Source organism: Palaemon carinicauda, chromosome 35 (assembly GCF_036898095.1).
Source record: "Palaemon carinicauda isolate YSFRI2023 chromosome 35, ASM3689809v2, whole genome shotgun sequence".
NCBI classification, from domain to species: Eukaryota; Metazoa; Arthropoda; class Malacostraca; order Decapoda; family Palaemonidae; genus Palaemon; species Palaemon carinicauda.
Genome location: NC_090759.1, coordinates 30,473,344 through 30,495,266, shown reverse-complemented (window position 1 = coordinate 30,495,266; position 21,923 = coordinate 30,473,344). Strand labels below are relative to the sequence as shown.

At 42.1% G+C, this 21,923-nt stretch overlaps 1 protein-coding gene across 8 annotated transcripts in view; it reads left to right on the top strand.

The window, feature by feature from the left end:
• Positions 1 to 21,923, top strand: part of LOC137627682 (zinc finger protein 160-like) — a 130,647-nt gene that overhangs the window by 61,105 nt on the left and 47,619 nt on the right. For all 8 annotated transcript variants that reach the window (XM_068358890.1, XM_068358892.1, XM_068358889.1 and 5 more), the window contains exons 10-12: positions 4,131 to 4,293; positions 13,721 to 13,798; positions 14,375 to 14,633. In XM_068358890.1, the coding sequence (XP_068214991.1) occupies positions 4,131 to 4,293; positions 13,721 to 13,798; positions 14,375 to 14,633 (500 nt within the window). The remainder of the gene's footprint in view (positions 1 to 4,130; positions 4,294 to 13,720; positions 13,799 to 14,374; positions 14,634 to 21,923) is intronic.

The window sequence follows — 21,923 nt, the reverse complement described above, 5'->3', positions numbered from 1 at the left end:
AAGTCGGAGTTGTTGTTTGCTCCGCTTTCCAAGTGTGTCTTTCCAGAAGAGCTGGTCAAGGGGATGGCTGCCTCGTTGATCCAGAAGGACACCCATGACCTGGTAGCGTCCTCCGCACGTAAGGCTAAAGCTTTACCTTCCGTGCCTAGACCTAGGATGGACACACCAGCGTCTAGGTTCATCCCGCCCTTTCGTGGCAGAACCTCCAGCAGAGGAGGTACCCGTGCCGACAGTCATCGTGGCAAATCGAAGAAGGGTTCCAAGTCCTCAAAAGGCAGAATCTGACTGCCTACCTCTCCAGACAGCAGTGGGAGCCAGGCTCAAGAACTTCTGACAGGCTTGGGAGAACAGAGGTGCAGACGCTCAGTCTGTGAAGTTGCTAAGAGAGGGGTACAGGATTCCGTTCTGCCGCAGCCCCCCTTTAGCAACATCTCCCATCAACCTCTCTCCCAACTACAAGGAGAAGGACAAGAGGCTAGCGTTGCAACAAGAGGTGTCGCTCTTGCTACAAAAGGGAGCGGTAGTCATAGTCCGGGACCATCAATCCCCGGGCTTCTACAACCGTCTCTTCCTGGTAGCGAAGAAGACAGGAGGTTGGAGACTGGTGCTGGACGTCAGTGCTCTCAACGCTTTTGTCACCAAGCAGACGTTCACAATGGAGACGACGAAGTCGGTCCTAGCAGCGGTCAGGAAGGAAGACTGGATGGTTTCGTTGGACCTGAAAGACGCATACTTTCATGTTCCCGTCCATCCAGACTCCCAACCTTTCCTAAGGTTCGTCTTTGGAAAGGTCGTGTACCAGTTCCAAGCCCTGTGCTTTGGCCTAAGCACGGCACCTCTTGTGTTTACGAAACTGATGAGGAATGTTGCCAAATTCCTTCACTTGGCAGACATCAGAGCCTCCCTCTATTTGGACGACTGGCTTTTAAGAGCTTCGTCAAGTCGTCGCTGTCTGGAGAATCTCAGATGGACTATGGATCTGACCAAGGAATTGGGCCTCTTGGTCAATTTAGAGAAGTCCCAGCTCGTCCCATCTCAAACCATTGTCTATCTAGGTATGGAGATTCAGAGTCGAGCTTTTCGGGCTTTTCCGTCGGCCCCCAGGATCAGCCAAGCCCTAGAATGCATCCAGAGCATGCTGAGAAAGAACCGATGTTCAGTCAGGCAGTGGATGAGTCTAACAGGGACGCTTTCATCGCTGGACCTGTTCATCGAGTTAGGCAGACTCCACCTCCGCCCCCTTCAGTTTCATCTAGCTGCTCACTGGAGAAAGGACATGACGCTAGAAGCAGTCTCAGTGCCCATTTCCGAAGAGATGAGGTTTTCACTGACGTGGTGGAAGAACAGCATTCTTCTCAAGGAAGGTCTACCTTTAGCTGTTCAGACCCCCAACCACCGTCTCTTCTCGGACGCATCGGACACGGGCTGGGGTGCGACACTGGACGGACAGGAATGCTCGGGCACATGGAACCAGGAGCAAAGAACACTTCACATCAACTGCAAGGAGCTATTGGCAGTTCATCTGGCCTTGATAAACTTCAAGTCCCTCCATCTAAGCAAGGTGGTGGAGGTGAACTCCGACAACACCACAGCCTTGGCGTACATCTCCAAGCAAGGAGGGACTCATTCGAGGAAGTTGTTCGAGATCGCAAGGGACCGCCTCACTTGGTCAAAAGATCGAAAGATTTCGCTGGTAACGAGGTTCATTCAGGGCGACATGAATGTCATGGCAGATCGCCTCAGCCGGAAGGGTCAAGTCATCCCCACAGAGTGGACCCTTCACAAGAATGTTTGCAGCAGACTATGGGCCCTGTGGGGCCAGCCCACCATAGATCTATTCGCTACCTCGATGACCAAGAGGCTCCCGATGTATTGTTCTCCGATTCCAGACCCGGCAGCAGTTCACGTGGATGCCTTTCTTCTGGACTGGTCCCATCTCGACCTGTATGCGTTCCCTCCGTTCAAGATTGTCAACAGGGTACTTCAGAAGTTCGCCTCTCACGAAGGGACACGGTTGACGTTGGTTGCTCCCCTCTGGCCCGCGAGAGAATGGTTCACCGAGGTACTGCAATGGCTAGTGGACGTTCCCAGGACTCTTCCTCTAAGAGTGGACCTTCTGCGTCAGCCACACGTAAAGAAGGTACACCCAAGCCTCCACGCTCTTCGTCTGACTGCCTTCAGACTATCGAAAGACTCTCAAGAGCTAGAGGCTTTTCGAAGGAGGCAGCCAGAGCGATCGCCAGAGTAAGGAGGACATCCACTCTCAAGGTCTACCAGTCTAAATGGGAAGTCTTCCGAAGCTGGTGCAAGGCGAATGCAGTATCCTCAACCAGTACCTCTGTAACGCAGATAGCTGACTTCCTTCTACATCTAAGGAACGTAAGATCCCTATCAGCTCCTACGATCAAGGGTACAGAAGTATGTTGGCAGCGGTTTTCCGCCACAGAGGCTTAGATCTTTCCTCCAACAAAGATCTACAGGACCTCCTTAGGTCTTTTGAGACCTCAAAGGAGCGGCGGTTGGCCACACCAGGCTGGAACCTAGACGTGGTTTTGAAGTTCCTGATGTCAGCAAGGTTCGAACCGCTTCAATCAGCCTCTTTTAAGGATCTCACATTGAAGACTCTTTTCCTCGTTTGCTTAGCAACAGCTAAAAGAGTCAGTGAGATTCACGCCTTCAGCAGGAACATAGGTTTTACATCTGAAACGGCTACATGTTCCTTGCAGCTTGGTTTTCTAGCTAAAAACGAGCTTCCTTCTCGTCCTTGGCCCAAGTCGTTCGAAATCCCAAGCCTGTCCAACTTGGTTGGGAACGAACTAGAGAGAGTACTTTGCCCAGTAAGAGCTCTTAAGTACTATTTAAGACGTACAAAGCCACTACGAGGACAATCAGAAGCTTTATGGTGTTCTATCAAGAAACCTGCTTTACCGATGTCTAAGAACGCAGTTTCTTATTACATCAGGCTTTTGATTAGAGAGGCCCATTCTCATCTGAAGGAAGAAGACCTTGCTTTGCTGAAGGTAAGGACGCATGAAGTTAGAGCTGTCGCTACTTCAGTGGCCTTCAAACAGAACCGTTCTCTGCAGAGTGTTATGGATGCAACCTATTGGAGAAGCAAGTCAGTGTTCGCATCATTTTACCTCAAAGATGTCCAGTCTCTTTACGAGAACTGCTACACCCTGGGACCATTCGTAGCAGCGAGTGCAGTAGTAGGTGAGGGCTCAACCACTACATTCCCTTAATCCCATAACCTTTTTTAATCTTTCTCTTGAAATGCTTTTTATTGTTGTTTTTGGGTTGTACGGAAGGCTAAGAAGCCTTCCGCATCCTGGTTGATTTGGCGGGTGGTCAAATTCTTTCTTGAGAAGCGCCTAGGTTAGAGGTTGTGATGAGGTCCTTTAGTATGGGTTGCAGCCCTTCATACTTCAGCACCTAGGAGTCGCTCAGCATCCTAAGAGGATCGCTAGGCTCAGTAAGGAAGACGTACTTAAAAAAGGCAGAGTAATGGTTCAAGTCGACTTCCTTACCAGGTACTTATTTATTTTATGTTTGTTATTTTGAATAACTGATAAAATGAAATACGGGATACTTAGCTTCTAATGTTAACATGTATGCTGGTCTCCACCCCCCCCCCCTGGGTGTGAATCAGCTACATGATCATCGGGTAAGATTAATATTGAAAAATGTTATTTTCCTTAGTAAAATAAATTTTTGAATATACTTACCCATGATCATGAATTTAAGGACCCTCCCTTCCTCCCCATAGAGAACCAGTGGACCGAGGAGAAAATTGAGTTCTTGTTGACAAGAAGTACTTGAGTACCTGCTCGACAGATGGCGCTGTTGATGTACACCCCCACCTGTATAGCGATCGCTGGCGTATCCCGACCTTAGATTTTTTCTGTCGGGCAACAGAGTTGACAGCTACATGATCATTGGGTAAGTATATTCAAAAATTTATTTTACTAAGGAAAATAACATTTTATCACTAAAAAATTATATATTCTTTAAAGCAGTTGATTGGTTAGTTTTGGTGTCCTGTATAGCTATTCCAAGTCCGGCATAGTTTGTGTCTTTTTGAGATTGGAATGTTTGTCGTTTTAATTGTAATGCTTATTGGTCTTCCACAGTTTGGATGAAGAGCTGTTCCGTCTTTTATCAGTGATTGAATATGATATTATCAACCCCATTCTTTCAAGATGCCTCTCAAATGTTCTTTCTCAAAATAAAAAACCATCCCATGCTGGAAATGTTCTCAAGATGATTGCTGGATTACCAAGGGATGTTTTAGAAGTAAGTAGCAAACCACATAACGTCCTTTTATCACTTATATCTTAGATTTAATTTATTGTTGGTTACATAGCAGTATTACTTGATCTTCAAAATAGTACAAATTTTAGAATTTTATGTGAATAGTAGGCTGCATAGTTTAACAAAGATATCAACAATTCCTCGTAAGGAATTCAGACTGTTTCCTTCTAGAAAAACACAATAAAGCAGTGTTCTTTGTTCCTACAAATAAACATTTTGTCCTTTAAAATATGGAATGTCTTTAGCTGATCTAAAACGACCTTTGAAATCAACAAGGTTGTAAACAACAGTTGGTGAACGACTGTTTTTTCAAAGAATCTTCACTTTGTCTTCAGCCCTAACAAATATACATTAGCTATACTATTGTGCCCTATCCAAGGCTGTTTAATCTTTTTCTCATGCGGTTTAGCTTGAATGATTGGTTGTATCTTTGTGTTGATAATTAAACAAAGTAGCATTGCAAGTGAAGGTTGGACACTGCATCAGTTTATGGTTAAACTCGCGATGATCCCCTCTCTTTCTCTACACCTTGAGGCCATGATTCTTCACAATTATCCCCTTATCCTCAGTGTAGATCGTGGCCTTCCCTTAAAGAGGGCCGTATTCTTTGAGGAGTGGGAATGCTAATTTTTTTCCGGTGTCATTCTTGCTGAAGAGACAACATGTTGAGTACTTTGCTGTCCTTATTGAGTTGGCCTTTCACTGAAGCTTTGGTTATAAACCCTGGTTTGGTCCTGGGGAGTATACTTCAGAGGCAGAAAGAGTTCAGATCTACATGTTGGAGTTTGTTCGGCTTTGGGTGAGTGTGAGGTGATTGGAAAACTCCAATATTTGCTGGGAGCTCGAGCCGCTCAGGTTAGGTGTGCCTTAAAGAAATCAGAGTTTCTACATACATACATATACCAAGGCACTTCCCCCAATTTTGGGGGGTAGCCGACATCAACAAATGAAACAAAACAAAAAAGGGGACCTCTACTCTCTACGTTCCTCCAGCCTAACAAGGGACTCAACCGAGTTCAGCTGGTACTGCTAGGGTGCCACAGCCCACCCTCCCACATTATCCACCACAGATGAAGCTTCATAATGCTGAGTCCCCTACTGCTGCTACCTCCGCGGTCATCTAAGGCATCGGAGGCAGCAGCAGGGCCTACCGGGACTGCGTCACAATCGCTCGCCATTCATTCCTATTTCTAGCACGCTCTCTTGCCCCTCTCACATCTATCCTCCTATCACCCAGAGCTTCCTTCATTCCATCCATCCACCCAAACCTTGGCCTTCCTCTTGTACTTCTCCCATCAACTCTTGCATTCATCACCTTCTTTAGCAGACAGCCATTTTCCATTCTCTCAACATGGCCAAACCACCTCAACACATTCATATCCACTCTAGCTGCTAACTCATTTCCTACACCCGTTTTCACTCTCACCACTTCGTTCCTAACCCTATCTACTCAAGATACACCAGCCATACTCCTTAGACACTTCATCTCAAACACATTCAATTTCTGTCTCTCCGTCACTTTCATTCCCCACAACTCCGATCCATACATCACAGTTGGCACAATCACTTTCTCATATAGAACTCTCTTTACATTCATGCCCAACCCTCTATTTTTTACTACTCCCTTAACTGCCCCCAACATTTTGCAACCTTCATTCACTCTCTGACGTACATCTGCTTCCACTCTACCATTCGCTGCAACAACAGACCCCAAGTACTTAAACTGATCCACCTCCTCAATTAACTCTCCATTCAACATGACATTCAACCTTGCACCACCTTCCCTTCTCGTACATCTCATAACCTTACTCTTACCCACATTAACTCTCAACTTCCTTCTCTCACACACTCTTCCAAATTCTGTCACTAATCGGCCAAGCTTCTCTTCTGTGTCCGCAACCAGTACAGTATCATCCGCAAACAACAACTGATTTACCTCCCATTCATGGTCATTCTCGTCTATCAGTTTTAATCCTCGTCCAAGCACTCGAGCATTCACCTCTCTCACCACTCCATCAACATACAAGTTAAACAACCACGGTGACATCACACATCCCTGTCTCAGCCCCACTCTCACCGGAAACCAATCACTCACTTCATTTCCTATCCTAACACATGCTTTACTACCTTTGTAGAAACTTTTCACTGCTTGCAACAACCTTCCACCAACTCCATATAACCTCATCACATTCCACATTGCTTCCCTATCAACTCGTATCATATGCTTTCTCCAGATCCATAAACGCAACATACACCTCCTTACCTTTTGCTAAATATTTCTCGCATATTTGCCTTACTGTAAAAATCTGATTCATACAACCCCTACCTCTTCTAAAACCACACTGTATTTCTAAGATTGCATTCTCTGTTTTATCCTTGATCCTATTAATCATTACTCTACCATACACTTTTCCAACTACGCTTAACAAACTAATACCTCTTGAATTACAACACTCATGCACATCTCCCTTACGATTATATAGTGGTACAATACATGCACAAACCCAATCTACTGGTACCATTGACAACACAAAACACATATTAAACAATCTCACCAACCATTCAAGTACAGTCCCACCCCCTTCCTTCAACATCTCAGCTCTCTCACCATCCATACCAGATGCTTTTCCTACTCTCGTTTCATCTAGAGCTCTCCTCACTTCATCTATTGTAATCTCTCTCTCTCATTCCCATCTCCCATCACTGGCACCTCAACACCTGCAACAGCAATTATATCTGCTTCCCTATTATCTGTACTTAGAAAATACTGTCTGGATGTAACTGCAAGGTCTTTAATATTACCATGTTATCCATGAATGCTACTATGCATTAGACAACACTGACAGTGTTGGATGTATTTGATCATGATTTTGCTCAATATCTTCACACACAGTAAGGATTGAAACCAAAAGAAAAGTTACATCATACTTCAAACAAACTTAAAGTTGACTGTACTGATTAAAGATAAAGTATAATAGTAACATGGGTAACTTTGCGTTTACATGGACACCTGATTGAGTCTTACCTTAGCCCTCCTTGTGTATCCTGTTCCCTGGAAAGGTTACTGCTGAGGTTGGGCATCGCGTTGACGGGCTTGGCTTGCCCAGCTAACGTTTGGATGAGCGTCTCCTCTTCAAATGAAATCAGACACCTTTAATCATTAACCAAATGAGAAAAAAAAAATGTGATGAAACTAGTCAACATGGTAGAACCAACAAATCATGTATGGCAATATATGCAACGGACTAGCCACTAGCTTTGAAGGGAAGAGAGTAATGACTATAAAATGGTCAGAGATGAAGATAAGGAAAAGGATAGGGAAAAAGTGGAAGGCTATTAAATAGTACAGTGAATGATAAACTATTCAAGAAAACACAACTATGTTTTGATTTTGGAGAATACTTTTCCTAGAATATCTGCTTACCATAGCAAGTGTCTCTTCTACTCCTAAAAACAGTAATTAACCATTTAAATGAGAATGAAAGTTATATGTTTAGTATTTGTCAGATCATAAACAAACAAAAATACTTTGTAGTATGATAGTAGACAAAAACACTTACCAAATAATTTTGATATACCTGAAACAGTCTCTCCAGTTCTTGTGTAGTGGTACACTAACTTCACTAGTGTAATGAGTCTTTCTAGTGCCCTCTGATTTTATTTGTCTATTTTCCTGTCTTATTAGTACCTATAAAATGTATTCACAAAGTTACTAAATTATTTTTAACATGTATTCCCTTGGTATATCTTTAGTATTTTCATTATAAACAGCTTCTGAGTATTTTCATAATGTGCTCAAGCATTCTTGTTCCTCCGCGTTAATGTATTCTCTTTCCATTTGTATACTGACTGCATTTATAATTATTTTTGGTCAGCTCTTCAATGACTGGTCCTCTATTTGCTTTCAGAAAATATTTTTTTTAATCATCATGGTAGGCCTAAGCTTTTCCACTTTTCTTCACTTCATCTCTCAAAGGGTCCTATCATCTTGAGTTTATACTCCAGAGTGCAACATAAATTGAAAGTATTTGTTGCCATCATCTCTGGCATCTCCCTATTCGTTCCCTTTTCATATCATTATTCCAAAGTGGTCAAATACTGATGGGCATCTATGATGGAACAACTTTTGGGGAAGCGTTTGATTGAGTTTAAAGGAAATGAACCGTTTGTTCTAGTTAAGGGTATCGGCAGGTTGTAATTTTGTCATTGTTGCCTAAAATTTGGGAAGATTAATTAACCCGCACTCCTTGTGTTCGTCGTGTAGGGGCAGTGTGTGTTCCCCTACAGCCACGTGTCCGGAGTGCGAGTCCTGGAATGAAGTGCAGTAGGTGCGGTACGGCACTAAGAAGAAGAATGCCTCTCAACGGTCCCCTAGGAAGTCCAACGTCTCTTTGCCGTCTTCCCCTACCCAGAGTAGGGGTCGAGGTAAGTCTGTTGCGGGGAAGCGGCCTGTGGCCCGTCCCCAGGGGTCTGATTTACCTAACAGTGGGATTGTGTCTTCGGTCCAGGCAAGTGGGGGGCCTGAGGGGGGTGGTTGTAAACGGGGGACGGAGCCCTGGTGAAAGCAGGTCCCGTCTCGTTGGACGATCCGATGTGGGGTAAAACGGCAGCAGTCTCTTCTCCCGCTTCTTGGGCAGGTTTTTCAGGTGCGTCAGCAGCCGAGGGTGCCGCCGAGAAGAACAACTCGCCACCATCAGACACCCTCGTGTGTCGTGTGGGCACCTCCGAAGATGCCCTTCAGATCGCCCCTGACGATGGAAGAGGAGTATGAGACCTGGTTCCCAAGCGAGGAGCTCCCCCGCTCCCCTCCAACGTCTTCAGCTACGTTCCCGGCGGACTTCATGGAGCCTTCGTCACCGGCCGAACCCCATGCAGAACCACCAGCAACGCGGCAAGATTCAGGCCCTCCAACGAGGTCCTACAGGTCTTTGGGCTCCTCGGTCGAGGCCTACTCCTACTTGTTGGAAGACGGAGCCCCGAGAGACCATAGGAGACAGCGAGATAGGTCCCGCAGGAGAAGATCTCGATCGCGCTCCCATTCACACACTGGCCACGTGAGTAGACGTTCCAGATCACCTGGAGGAAGTTCAGGAGAAGTCTCGCCGGAGGAGGGATGGGTGCGAGTCTCCATTCCCCGTAGCCAACTCTTGGGGGTTGCAGCAGTCGCGGGCACCTCGGGATGGCGCCCCAGGCTCCTCTCACCGGTAGGTTTTGTCGACGAAAGGAAGTATGACCGACGGAGGGACTCGTCTCATCAGGCACCAAGGGACAGGCATAAGTCAGCGAAGGTTCCGACTCTACCCGCCCAGCGGGGAGAGTCGCCCCTTCGGTCTGGCAGCCACGTCCCGGCCTCAAGATCTTCGATGAGTCGTCCAGAACAGGAGAAACACCTTTCCTCGACAGTTAAGTCCGCATATCCATGGTCCGCCGGAAGAAGAGATGGAACCAGGACGGAGGTCTCCGTTCCAGCAGCGATGCCCGTCCTACTGCCTGAAGCAAGGGGACTGGACCACTCCAGGATGTTGACTCCTCCTCGTGCGGCTTCCCCCGTCGGAGGTCCTTCGTCACGAGGACTAGGATGCCCAACGGAGAAGGTAGAGGACGGGGAAGAAGGTTCACCAGCGGAGGTTTCCGCATACAGGAAGGGGGTAGGCCTCATCCAACGGCACCATAGGCTGGACGAACCGGAGCCCTCTACTGAAGAGGTCTGGCTCTCAAGCCTCAACAGGTTGGTGGATGCGCCGGTACAACAGAGGCCCTCGCTAGCCCTCCCTTTGGCAAGGGATGTGAAGCTGGGATCGGCGCACGTTAGCAAGGTCGTGGCCAACCATGCTGAAGCCCCCAAGAACCAGAGCGCATCTAGACTTCTCCAGGGCCTGAAGACGCAGTCCCGGTTCTACCTCCCAGAAGGACACCGCGCGGGGGCCTGCGCAGTGGAACCAGCAGTCTCCATCTTGGGACAGGGTGCAGCAGAGGAGAGGGCTACCACGGCACCGGTTTGTTTCTCCCCCGCAGAGACTGCCATGATGGAGGAGCTGTCCAGGGACTTGATCCATATGTCATCGTGGCTGGATTGGTGGGCCTCCACGCTGGTAGGGTTCCAGTCCTCGCATGACCTCGCAATCCCGGAAAATCAGGCCTTGCTGAAGGAGCTGATTAGCTCGGGAGGTAAGGCCCTGAAGTTCCTTTCCCATCAGTCTATAACACAAACCGCCAACTGGATTCTGAGGAAAAGAGACAGTGCTCAGCAGGCTTGTAAGGAGGCTCCCTGGCAGGGAAGTGAGGTCCCTGAGGAGCCTTCCACTGTGGGACGAGTCAGTTTTCCCCCTCAAGGAGGTGGAAGAGATTGTGGAACCTGAAGGAGGCCTGGAACCAGAGAGACTCCCCGCACAAGGTGGTCCTGATGTTCCCGGAAACGAAGGAGGTCCTCTAGTGGTGGCACGACACTTCAAACACCCTCAAGGGGATGCCCTTCGCGGCCGATCCTCCAGAGATGCTCCTGTTCACGGACGCATCAAAGGAGGGTTGGGGTGCTCATCTCCTCGACAGCACAGCGAGAGGAAGATGGGGAGCCGAGGAGAAGAACCTGCACATCAATGTGCTGGAAATGATGGCAGTGCAAAGGGCATGCCTAGAGTTCGTTCAGAAGCTCCAGGGAAACACCGTGGCACTGATGTGCAACAACACCACGGTGGTGGCCTACATAAAGAAGCAAGGAGGACTAAAATCGAGGGATTTGTGCGGCCTCACGTTGGAGTTCCTGCAATGGGCCGAAAGGGAGCAGATCAAGATCTCGGCCAGGTTCATTCCAGGGAAGAGGAACGTCCTGGCCAACGGCCTCAGCAGAATGGGTCAAGTGGTGGGGTCCGAGTGGTCCTTGCACCCAGAAGTGGCCAAGACTCTGATTCAGAAGTGGGGCACGCCAGTAATAGACCTCTTCGCCACCAGGCTGAACGCACAGCTCCCCGTGTTTTGTTCTGCTGTGCCAGATCCAGGAGCAGCGTTCGAGGACGCTTTCCAGCATCCTTGGGACAACCTCTACGTTTACGCCTTCCCTCCTTTCGGAATGCCCAGACAAGTCCTCAACAGAGTGAGGAGAGCGGACAACCTGTGGATGACTTTGGTAGCGCCCCGGTGGCCGGAGAGAGAGTGGTTCGCGGATCTAAAGGAACTGGGGCGCCTTCCACCTTGGCCCCTTCCGGACAGATCAGACCTCCGGCAACCACACTTTCAAAGGTTCCACGAAAACCCTCGGTCCCTCTGCCTTCACGCGTGGAGGTTATCGAGCGTCTCCTGAGGAAGGAAGGGTATTAGGCGAAGACCGCAACGAGGATGTCGGGTTACCTGAGACGGTCGTCAGCCGCTGTGTACCAGGCTAAATGGGCGACCTTCACGAAGTGGTGCGTCGCAAAGAACATCAAGCCATTGAAAGCCTCCATCCCGGAGATAGCTGACTTCTTAGTCTATCTCAGGGACGAGGCAAATATGTACATCCCAGCCATTAAAGGAGTCCGAGCCCCCCTAGGACAAGTCTTCCTCCTGAAGGGCATCGACCTAGGTTCCTCCAGACACATCTCGATGCTCATCAAGAGCTTCGAGCAATCATGCCATCCTCAAGCGGTTAGAGTGCCCCAATGGGACGTGGCTAGGGTCCTGAAGATGTTGTCGGAACCTCCCTTCGAACCCCTAAAGGTCATCTTAGACAAGGAGCTCACCCTCAAGACAGTTTGCTGTTAGCACTGGCATCAGTAAAACGGGTAGGGGAGCTTAATGGACTTTCATACGAGGTGTCACACTCGAAGGGCTGGCGTGAAGCTACCTTCAAGTTCGTACCATCCTTCGTGGCCAAGACCCAGAACCCAGCAGTCTGGGACCCCAAGTTCGAAGGCTTCTCGGTGCCGGCAATCCCACGTTCAGACAACCCGAAGGACTTGTGGCTGTGCCCTGTCAGAGCAGTACGGAAGTACTTGGAGAGGACAGCCAGGCTTAGACCCGAAATCAAGAGTCTATTTGTTTCTTCAGGTTTAGTGAAGAAACCAGTCTCCAAAAACACGATCTCCTTCTGGCTACGGCAAGTGATCATGAGAGCCTACAGTAGTGCAGGGATTCCTATTCCGGGTAAGCCTAGACCCCACGACATCAGAGGTCTGAGTACTTCGTTGGCCTCTGAGAAGAACATGGCAGTCGGCCAAATCCTGCGGGCAGGTACTTGGGCCAATCAGTCAACCTTCACAGCTCACTACTTGAAGGAATGCTCGAGGAGGTCCTTGGACGGATTCTCTCTCAGTCCCGTCATTTCAGCGCTTCAAAAGATTTAAAGGTGTATCCCCAGGATAACCATGTGCAGTAAGTCCAAGAGACACAGGTTCCTTCCTTACCCCCCTGTTCCCTTATTACCCTCCCTGAAATGATACTAAACCCTTTAACTACCAGGGCATACATCGTCAGTGAATGGATACGTTTCCGAAGATTTTTACAGAGGTGAGTTTCTTAGACACTAAGATAGTTTTTTGGGTAGTTTTCCCTATTTCTCATGTTTTCTCTTGAAGGGTCAGCAGAACCTAGACTCCTATCTAGGTTTCCCCCTTTTCTCTCCTCATCATGGTCTCTGGGTCCTGTGGTACACTCCTTCCTCCTAAGGTATAAGTCTCCTAAGAAAGTAGTTCGAGATAAGTACTTCGTGTTGGAACAAATCACAAATTTTAAGTAATTTGTATTTTTCTTAACAGTACTTACCTCGAACTACTTTCGGGTTATGGCCTGCCCATCCTACCCCAAGTGCCTTACAGGACTTAATAGAAACCTATCGGACAAAACTTACTGGAGAGTGAGACCTGAGCAAGCATGCTCTCTGACCCCGGGTCGTCTCTGGGCGCGTATCACACTGCCAGAGATGCCCCGCATAGAAAACGGGAATAGGGTAAACTACACAAAATTCTGGTCAGATGGGAGGAGATCCCAGATACTCCTAAGAAAGTAGTTCGAGGTAAGTACTGTTAGGAAAAATACAAATTACTTAAAATTTGTGATTTTATTAACAAAATGAAATGACTCCTAAATCTTTTTTAAAGTTCAAAAATTTTGCTCATGGTGTAAGAACACTGATTCCCAGGTAAACATTGTCATTATTGTATTGGCCTTACAATGATATTGGTTACTGGCTGGTCTCACATATTTCTATTTCATATTTAAAGTGTTGTTCTAATAGAATAGCCACTCTTAAGTCTTTCACTGGTATACCTATCAAGATTTTAATTTTTCCCACCTCTTTCACTTATTGTACTAGTATCTACCCATAAGTTCTATCTATATTTGGATTTTGACTTTTTCACTTTTTAGTTTCAGTAGACACATATATAGTTTATCGATATGCATCAATGGAATATTCATATCTCATATTCTTTTCCAGTGTATCAAAGACATTGATATTGTTCCTGGTGGAGATGAATTGGAAGAGGTGGAAGTTGAAAAGTTCATCCATCAGGAGGTGAGTTATATGCCTATACTTTTATCCATTATGTTCAGAAGTTACCCCTTTAACCTCCATATGAAAAAGTTTAGCATGTTCAGTAGATCTTTTTAGTTTAACCTGACAGGTATACAACCGACTATCTTTGAAAAAAGCAAAGTATCAAAAGGTTACTTCTGACATTTCTTGTGATGGGTTACCACTTTCTCATCTGCTTAAAGGCCTTATTGTTATGGAACTTCTGTATTTATTTAATCTACTCTCACTTTTTTTTATCTCCAGTATTATACCACAAATTAACCTTTGTGCTCCATTTACTTATATCATGGCATTTGAGTTGATATTTTAAGTATAATGACAATTCAAATACAGAAACAAAGACACTGTACCTTTTTCTCATCTTGGTGAATCTAACTTTTATGTCCACCATTCACCTTAATTTTTTCACAATTTCGGTACTCTGTCATGATGAATCACGACAACGATTTAGTAAGGTTACAACAAGCCTAGATTTTGAGTTTAACATTTTACTAATTCAAAAGTGTTCGTATTGATTTATTCTATTGGTCTGCATTGTTCTTATTTTACTTATAGGATGCACCAGTTGAGGGTGTTAGGGAAATCACGGCAAAGGAATGGAACAAAAAAGTTGAAACTGTGAGAGAAGTATTCTCAAAACCAAATAAAGGTGTTGTAGATGATCAAGATAGTTTTGGCTTGAAGGAAGCTACTGAGAAAGATGATGAAGAGTTTAATCCTGATTATTCAATGCTTGAAGAAGAAGAGGAAGATGAGGAATCAGATAATGAGGATGATGATGATGATGACGATGACTGGGATATCAAAAATGAAGGTAAGGAATTAACCCTTTTACCCCCAAATGGACGTACTGGTACAGTAGGGTCCCGAATTATGCGAGAATTTGGTCGATTAATGACCTCGTGTAAATGGAAAATAGCGAATTTCGAAACACAAAACTAACAGAAATAATTCCATTGTGGCCATGGCAACCAGCAATTTGCCTATTCAAATGTGTTTACTACCCATTTCCAATACTTTCTTTGTACTATACTGTATTTCTTTATAATATCAAATTGTTTTTGTAAATAAATAAAACATTTAATATACTTTAAAGTTCTAATAACTTGAAAATGGTTAAAATTATAACCAGGATAGGTGTAAACACCATATATTTCCCGTTACAACACAACCCAAAATACAGACAAATTTTAATGTTTGTCATATCTATTGTATAATACAACTGGTGAATAGCAAAACCATCACTCTATAGACTAGCTTGTTGTATGATTGAAAATCCAAAATTATCAAAATAAAGGCGATTTTATATCATGCGTTTCCTAAACACGCTAAAAGCAGAATAGAAAACGACAACCAATGTTTTGTTTACGTTTAACGAAGAAACAGACGCATTTATACATCTGTGTTTTTGAATTAACAGCAATTTTACCAAGTATAGATTATATGTTGAATTTGTTATTACCAATGTTCTAATTATTTTTTATTAGAACTTTCAAATAAATGAAATGAATGCCATTTATGAAATGTTTTTCTTTATGATGCCGCCTGAAACGGAAACCTTCCATTTGTTTACGCTCCATCTTCGATCATAATAAACAAACGAATGCATTAAACACACATGATCTAAGTCATAACTAATGATATTACAAACATTTAGTAAACATTATGTTATTACAAATATTTTACTTACCGTATCCATATAAATTCCTAAATTCGTAGCAAAGCTGGAAATTTTTTTTCCTTATGCGTTTAATCCACAATAGCAAACTGCCGCTAATGACAGAGTGATAACTTACGATAATTCTTAAACTGTTACGAAAGATAATTGTCCTTTCCATATCCAAAATACTTTTCCTAACTTTAGTTATAAGTCAACTTGTACCCACCTCAATTATGGATCCATATGCAAAAAAGGTAAAGAAGAAAGTACTAGGCCTATTTTTAAAGTCACCGAACAATTAGGTTACCGCTATAACGTTCGATGTGAGAGAGAGAGAGAGAGAGAGAGAGAGAGAGAGAGAGAGAGATGGTTTTAAAGTACTAAACAATAAAATATGATAGGTTATAACACATTGGTGTTTATGTAATATTAACTGTATAGATGGTTTGAATAAGTTAAGAAATGGTGTAAACAATTCTTTGTTATTGTATTCCGCGCGGAGCTAGACATTAGCTGATGTGATCACAGCCAAAAGTAAAACAAAAATAAGTTAGCAATACTCGATTTTTAAAACACACCCGAAATTTTACAACATAAGTACATGATTTATTATAGCGCAATTGACATTTAAAGAGTAAAAATTTTCTGGAATAGAATGGTGTTTCCTAAAAAATAGTGGTTTGCGGACGAAATCGGTTACCGTATTTTAAGCTATGATTGAAATGGATGTATACACGGTATAATTTTTTCGTTTTGTAATTAATTGACACTTCAAGAAAACCGATTTTGGTTTCTTCATCTATTTGTAAGTATTGTATAACGAGAGAGAGAGAGAGAGAGAGAGAGAGAGAGAGAGAGAGAGAGAGAGAGAGAGAGAGAGAGAGAGAGAGAGAGATATATATTATGACGCAGAAGGTTACAGACCTAGAACAGGGGAGGATGAAGGTGGGGGGGAGTTATGAGATAGGCTGGGTGGACTCGCAGGGGAGACGGTAGGAGACGGGGGAAGGGGGGATTTGGTTGCCAGTGGCTAAAAATAGATTCTGAAAGACGGTAAAGGGAAAAACGAATCCCATCGAATAAACAGAATAAGGAAAGGGAATAAGATCCAGAGGAATAATATATATAATGGAATGAAAATGACTAGATGGTGTTAGTTGTGATAAGAATAATTTAGATATTTGAAATAAGAGTGTCTGAGGAGGTATAGAAGGAATTCGTGATAAATATAGAGGAATATCAAAGGATACAGTTAGTTTGCATTAAAGGGTTTGTTATCGTTTATCGGCAGTGAATAGCCTAAACTTCGGTAACGAGTCGTCAATATTTTGTCATATTTTAAACAGTATACATTTGATTTGCAAACATTGGTTTTGTAGAGTAGACGGTAAAATAAAATCTAGAGAGAGAGAGAGAGAGAGAGAGAGAGAGAGATTTCTGCCATCAAATCAGAGAGAGAGAGAGAGAGAGAGAGATTTGATGGCAGAAATCTCTCTCTCTCTCTCTCTCTCTCTCTCTCTCTCTCTCTAGATTTTATTTTACCGTCTACTCTACAAAACCAATGTTTGCAAATCAAATGTATAGCCTACTGTTTAAAATATGACAAAATATTGACGACTCGTTACCGAAGTTTAGGCTATTCACTGCCGATAAACGAACCCAGTCTACTCGTGAAAACCTTGAACGCCCAGAGGGAAAAATAAGGCTTTTAAATATACTGTACTAAACAAAAATAATGCTTTAATATACCATCATTAACACTACCATTACAATTATCGTAAGGTTGGAGAAAGATAAAGATTGCCGAGAACGTAACCACATTTCTGTTTACATTTTGTCAGCTGGACTCGCACAGTTAACAGTTGATTTCATTGTTGATGTGGAATTTTATCCTTAAATAGGCTATTCATTATGAAATTATGTTAATGAAATGTAATGTTAATATTGTTTTGTAACATTTATTATAAATCACCGTATTTAGGGCTACCAATATACTTAAAAAGACTATAGATTTGATACATTTTGTAGTGCTTGACTCGCGAACTTTGAACAGCCTCGTGGATACAGAAAATTTATTTTTGAAAAATAGCGATCGTGGAAAAGGGGAATCGTGTAATTCGAACACGCTTAATTCGGGACCCTACTGTATGTTTCACAAAACTCAGCCCTTTACCCCCATGGACGTACTGGTACGTTCTTGCAAAAAAAATATTTAAATTTTTTTGCATATTTTTGATAACTTTATGAGAAACTCCAGGCATTTTCCAAAATAATGAGACCAATCTGACCTCTCTATGACGAAAATTAAGGCTGTTAGCGCAATTTGAAAAAGATATATTGCAAAATGTGCTTGAAAAAGAAAACGCCTGGGCGTTAAGGGTTGGAAAGTTCCAAATAGCTAGGGGGTAAAAGGGTCAATATATATATCCAAGCTTCAAATAATATTTGATAGTTCCTTTGATAAATTTTCAGGTAAGCAGGTCTTGAGTGATTATATTAATAGAAGCTCTTGCTTGTAAGATATTCAAATCAAACTGACAGCAGGACTTACCATTTGTGCTTGTTTTAACCCTGGATAGGTACGCTCCTCGGACACCCCTTTAAGGGTATACTCGGACACGAACGACCCCGACGCCAAAAAAAAATTCTTGAAAAATCAGTTTTTGCAGAAACCTCTTTTTTTTCTTTTGCCAAAAAAACTTCAATGAATGCTTAAACAACTGTAAAGATAAACACTACTCATCTGCAGAAAAACTATTTATTATAAATATTTTAAAAAATTAAGTTGAAAAAAAAAAGACGACATAAAAATTCATAAAAAAAAAGTTTATACATATATACACAAATCCTTTTAGGAATTGATTCTTGAATGTTTAGGACACATCTTGATGTATTTTGGATGAAGTCAGACCCATGGAGGTGAAGATCTGAAATGAGAAAAAAAGGGTAACTTTTTTTGGCCAAAAAAATTTGTCCAAATTTCATGAATTTTTTTGGGGACCCAAATGAAATAGGAAGTGGCTAATTTTTTTAGGGAATAAACATATGTTATCCTAAAATAGAAATATGTAAAAAAATCTTCATTATTTTGTAAATTACATTTATATCAGGGGCCATATTTAAAGGTAATTTTTTGAGTACTTAGAAATTTCGTAAAAAAATACATATATTTAATATATAATATGATATTTATGCAGGTAAAAATGTACCAAAATATCACAAATTCTATAGGGAACAAGAATATATATAGATAGGGCAACTTACGCTTCGGATATGTCCACAAAATGGCCGCCAACCACACTGACTCAGACTCCCTAATCTGCCACTTGAAATGTAGGAAGGGTATGTCAATTTCAAGGTGTTATTTACTAATCTAATTATTATTGGATATGCATAAAAATTGTATGGTGGGTTGCTGGATAATTGTCGATTATTTTACGACTATAAAATTAAAATTCTGACCCAAAAAAAATTTTTTGAAGGGAAATAAAATCGAAAAAAAAAACAAAAATGTGAAACAATATAATATTTTAGCTAAAAAAGTTTGATGATATTCAATCAAAAAGGAAGTAAATAAAATTTTCCGACAAATAAACATCTAGAGGAATCATTACTCTGTGATAGTTCCTTAGTACGTAGTAATTTTGAAAGAAATGGGAAAAAAACGAAAAAATGGCAATCACCGGAAAATCGAACACATACCTATATATACGCCATATCTGGCTAAAAAAAAGATAGGCATGGGTAGCCAGATCATCTAGAAACACTTTCCAACACTATAAAAATATAAGTTTTGCGACACTACTTGCCAATTCCTTACGGTAACATGACTAAGCAAAAAAATGCAAAACAAATAAAAAGGGGCACTTGCGGAAAAATGGCTAACATTCTAATATACGGCATTTCAGAAAAAAAAAATTCAGCCACGTGCTAGGCAAACCATCAAGGCACATTTTCCGACAAATAAACATCTAAATGAATCATTACTCTGTGATAGTTCCTTAGTACGTAGTAATTATGAAAGAAATGGGAAAAAATGAAAAAATGGCAATCACAGGAAAATCGAACACATACCTATATATACGCCATATCTGGCTAAAAAAAAAGATAGGCATGGGTAGCCAGATCATCTAGAAACACTTTCCAACACTATAAAATTATAAGTTTTGCGACACTACTTGCCAATTCCTTACGGTAACATGACTAAGCAAAAAAATGCAAAACAAATAAAAAGGGGCACTCGCGGAAAAATGGCCATTCTAATATACGGCATTTCAGAAAAAAAAAATTTCAGCCACGTGCTAGGCAAACCATCAAGGCACATTTTCCGACAAATAAACATATAAATGAATCATTACTCTGTGATAGTTCCTTAGTATGTAGTAATTTTGAAAGAAATGGGAAAAAACGAAAAAATGGCAATCACAGGAAAATCGAACACATACTTATATATACGCCATATCTGGCTAAAAAAAAAATAGGCATGGGTAGCCAGATCATCTAGAAACACTTTCCAACACTATAAAAATATAAGTTTTGCGACACTACTTGCCAATTCCTTACGGTAACATGACTAAGCAAAAAAATGCAAAACAAATAAAAAGGGGCACTCGCGGAAAAATGCCCAACATTCTAATATACGGCATCTCAGATAAAAAAAAAAGACATGCACGTGTTAGCCCAACCATCAAGGCACACTCTTTAACACATAAACATGAAAAAAAAATCAATAATATACGGCAATTCCTTACTACGTAGTAAATTTTTACAAATATTGAAAAAAAAAAACAGAAATTGGCAACCGCAGTTAAATACCCAATATACCAATAACTACGTCGTATCTGACAAAAACAAAGTCACGCATGGGTAGCCAGATCATCTAGACACACTTTCCAACACTAAAAAAGCAAAAGTTTTACGACACTATTTGGCAATATCTTACGGAAAAATGACTTGGCAAAAAAATTTAAAAAAATGAAAAAGGGGCACTCGCGGTAAAATGCCCAACATTCTAATATACGGCATCTCAAATAAAAAAAAGACATGCACGTGTTAGCCCAACCATCAAGGCACACTTTCTAACACATAAACATGAAAAAAAAATGAATAATATACGGCAATTCCTTACTACGTAAAATTTTTTACAAATATTGAAAAAAAAACAGAAATTGGCAACCGCAGTTAAATACCCAATATACCAATAACTACGTCGTATCTGACAAAAACAAAGTCACGCATGTGTAGCCAGATCATCTAGACACACTTTCCAACACTAAACAAGCAAAAGTTTTACGACACTATTTGGCAATATCTTACGGAAAAATGACTTGGCAAAAAAATAAAAAATGAAAAAAAATGAAAAAGGGGCACTCGCGGTAAAATGGTCCTCGTGGTGATGAACGACATTTTAACTAAAAAAAAAATCATGCACATGGTAGCCAAACAATCCACCAAGACTTTCCACAACTGATAACCTATACAAGTTGCACCATTCTACGACAATTTCATAATACGTAATAACTTTGATAATTATGCAAATTACCTTAGAAGGGTAAACTCGGTCGCGCTCGACCCCGACGCGTCTCAGAAATCAGGGAAGGAGTACAGCTACAGCAATGCACATCTGGACACTACTAGAGCGTGTAGGGGAGACACCTCCTGCAGGTCGATCACCCACAAATTCAGTCACGGGGGTGAGTCACGTGAGAAAAACCTCTTTTTTTTTTGACGCTCGGGGTCGCGTACGACCCACCATACCTATCCAGGGTTAAAAGTGTACCCTATTAAAAAAAAATTTAAGTTTAATGTTCAATAATATTTGAGTCAATCTTGTTTTTATTAATGACATGTACTCGTATAAAATTGCATGGTTTTCTTGGGTAACCAGTGCATAGAATACATTTCAAGATTTGACAAGGCAAAACCTAAATGGTTGGTTTGTGTTTATGAGAAGCCTAAACAAATTGACCAATGTGGTTTAGAAAATATTTTGTGTCGTGTTATTGTAGATATAGCTGAAGTAGAAAAAATATTGTGTTGGGGTCCAACCCATTTTAACAGTAACATCGTCTTCATGTAATTTGTGGAGGAAAGACTTGATATGTTGAACAAAGGGGTTTGAAAATCAGGGGAGATTTAAAGAAATCAGAAATTTTATTTATTAAAAATGTTGTTTTCAGGAGAATAATATTAAAAGCTACTTAAGTTATCGGGGTGATCAGTTTTTTTTTTATAATTGTAGACAAATATAATGTAAAAATAAGCATGGAAAAGGATTGTTTCATTAGACCATCTTTATAATGAACAGTGACATGTAATTCATAATAAAAATTAACAAAAGATTCATAGGCTTAGATAATACCTATACTGTATTCTGGTTCTCCTTTTTAATTAAGCACAGATACATTAATTGTACAACAGAGCTTTAGTTTGATTAAAGCAGGT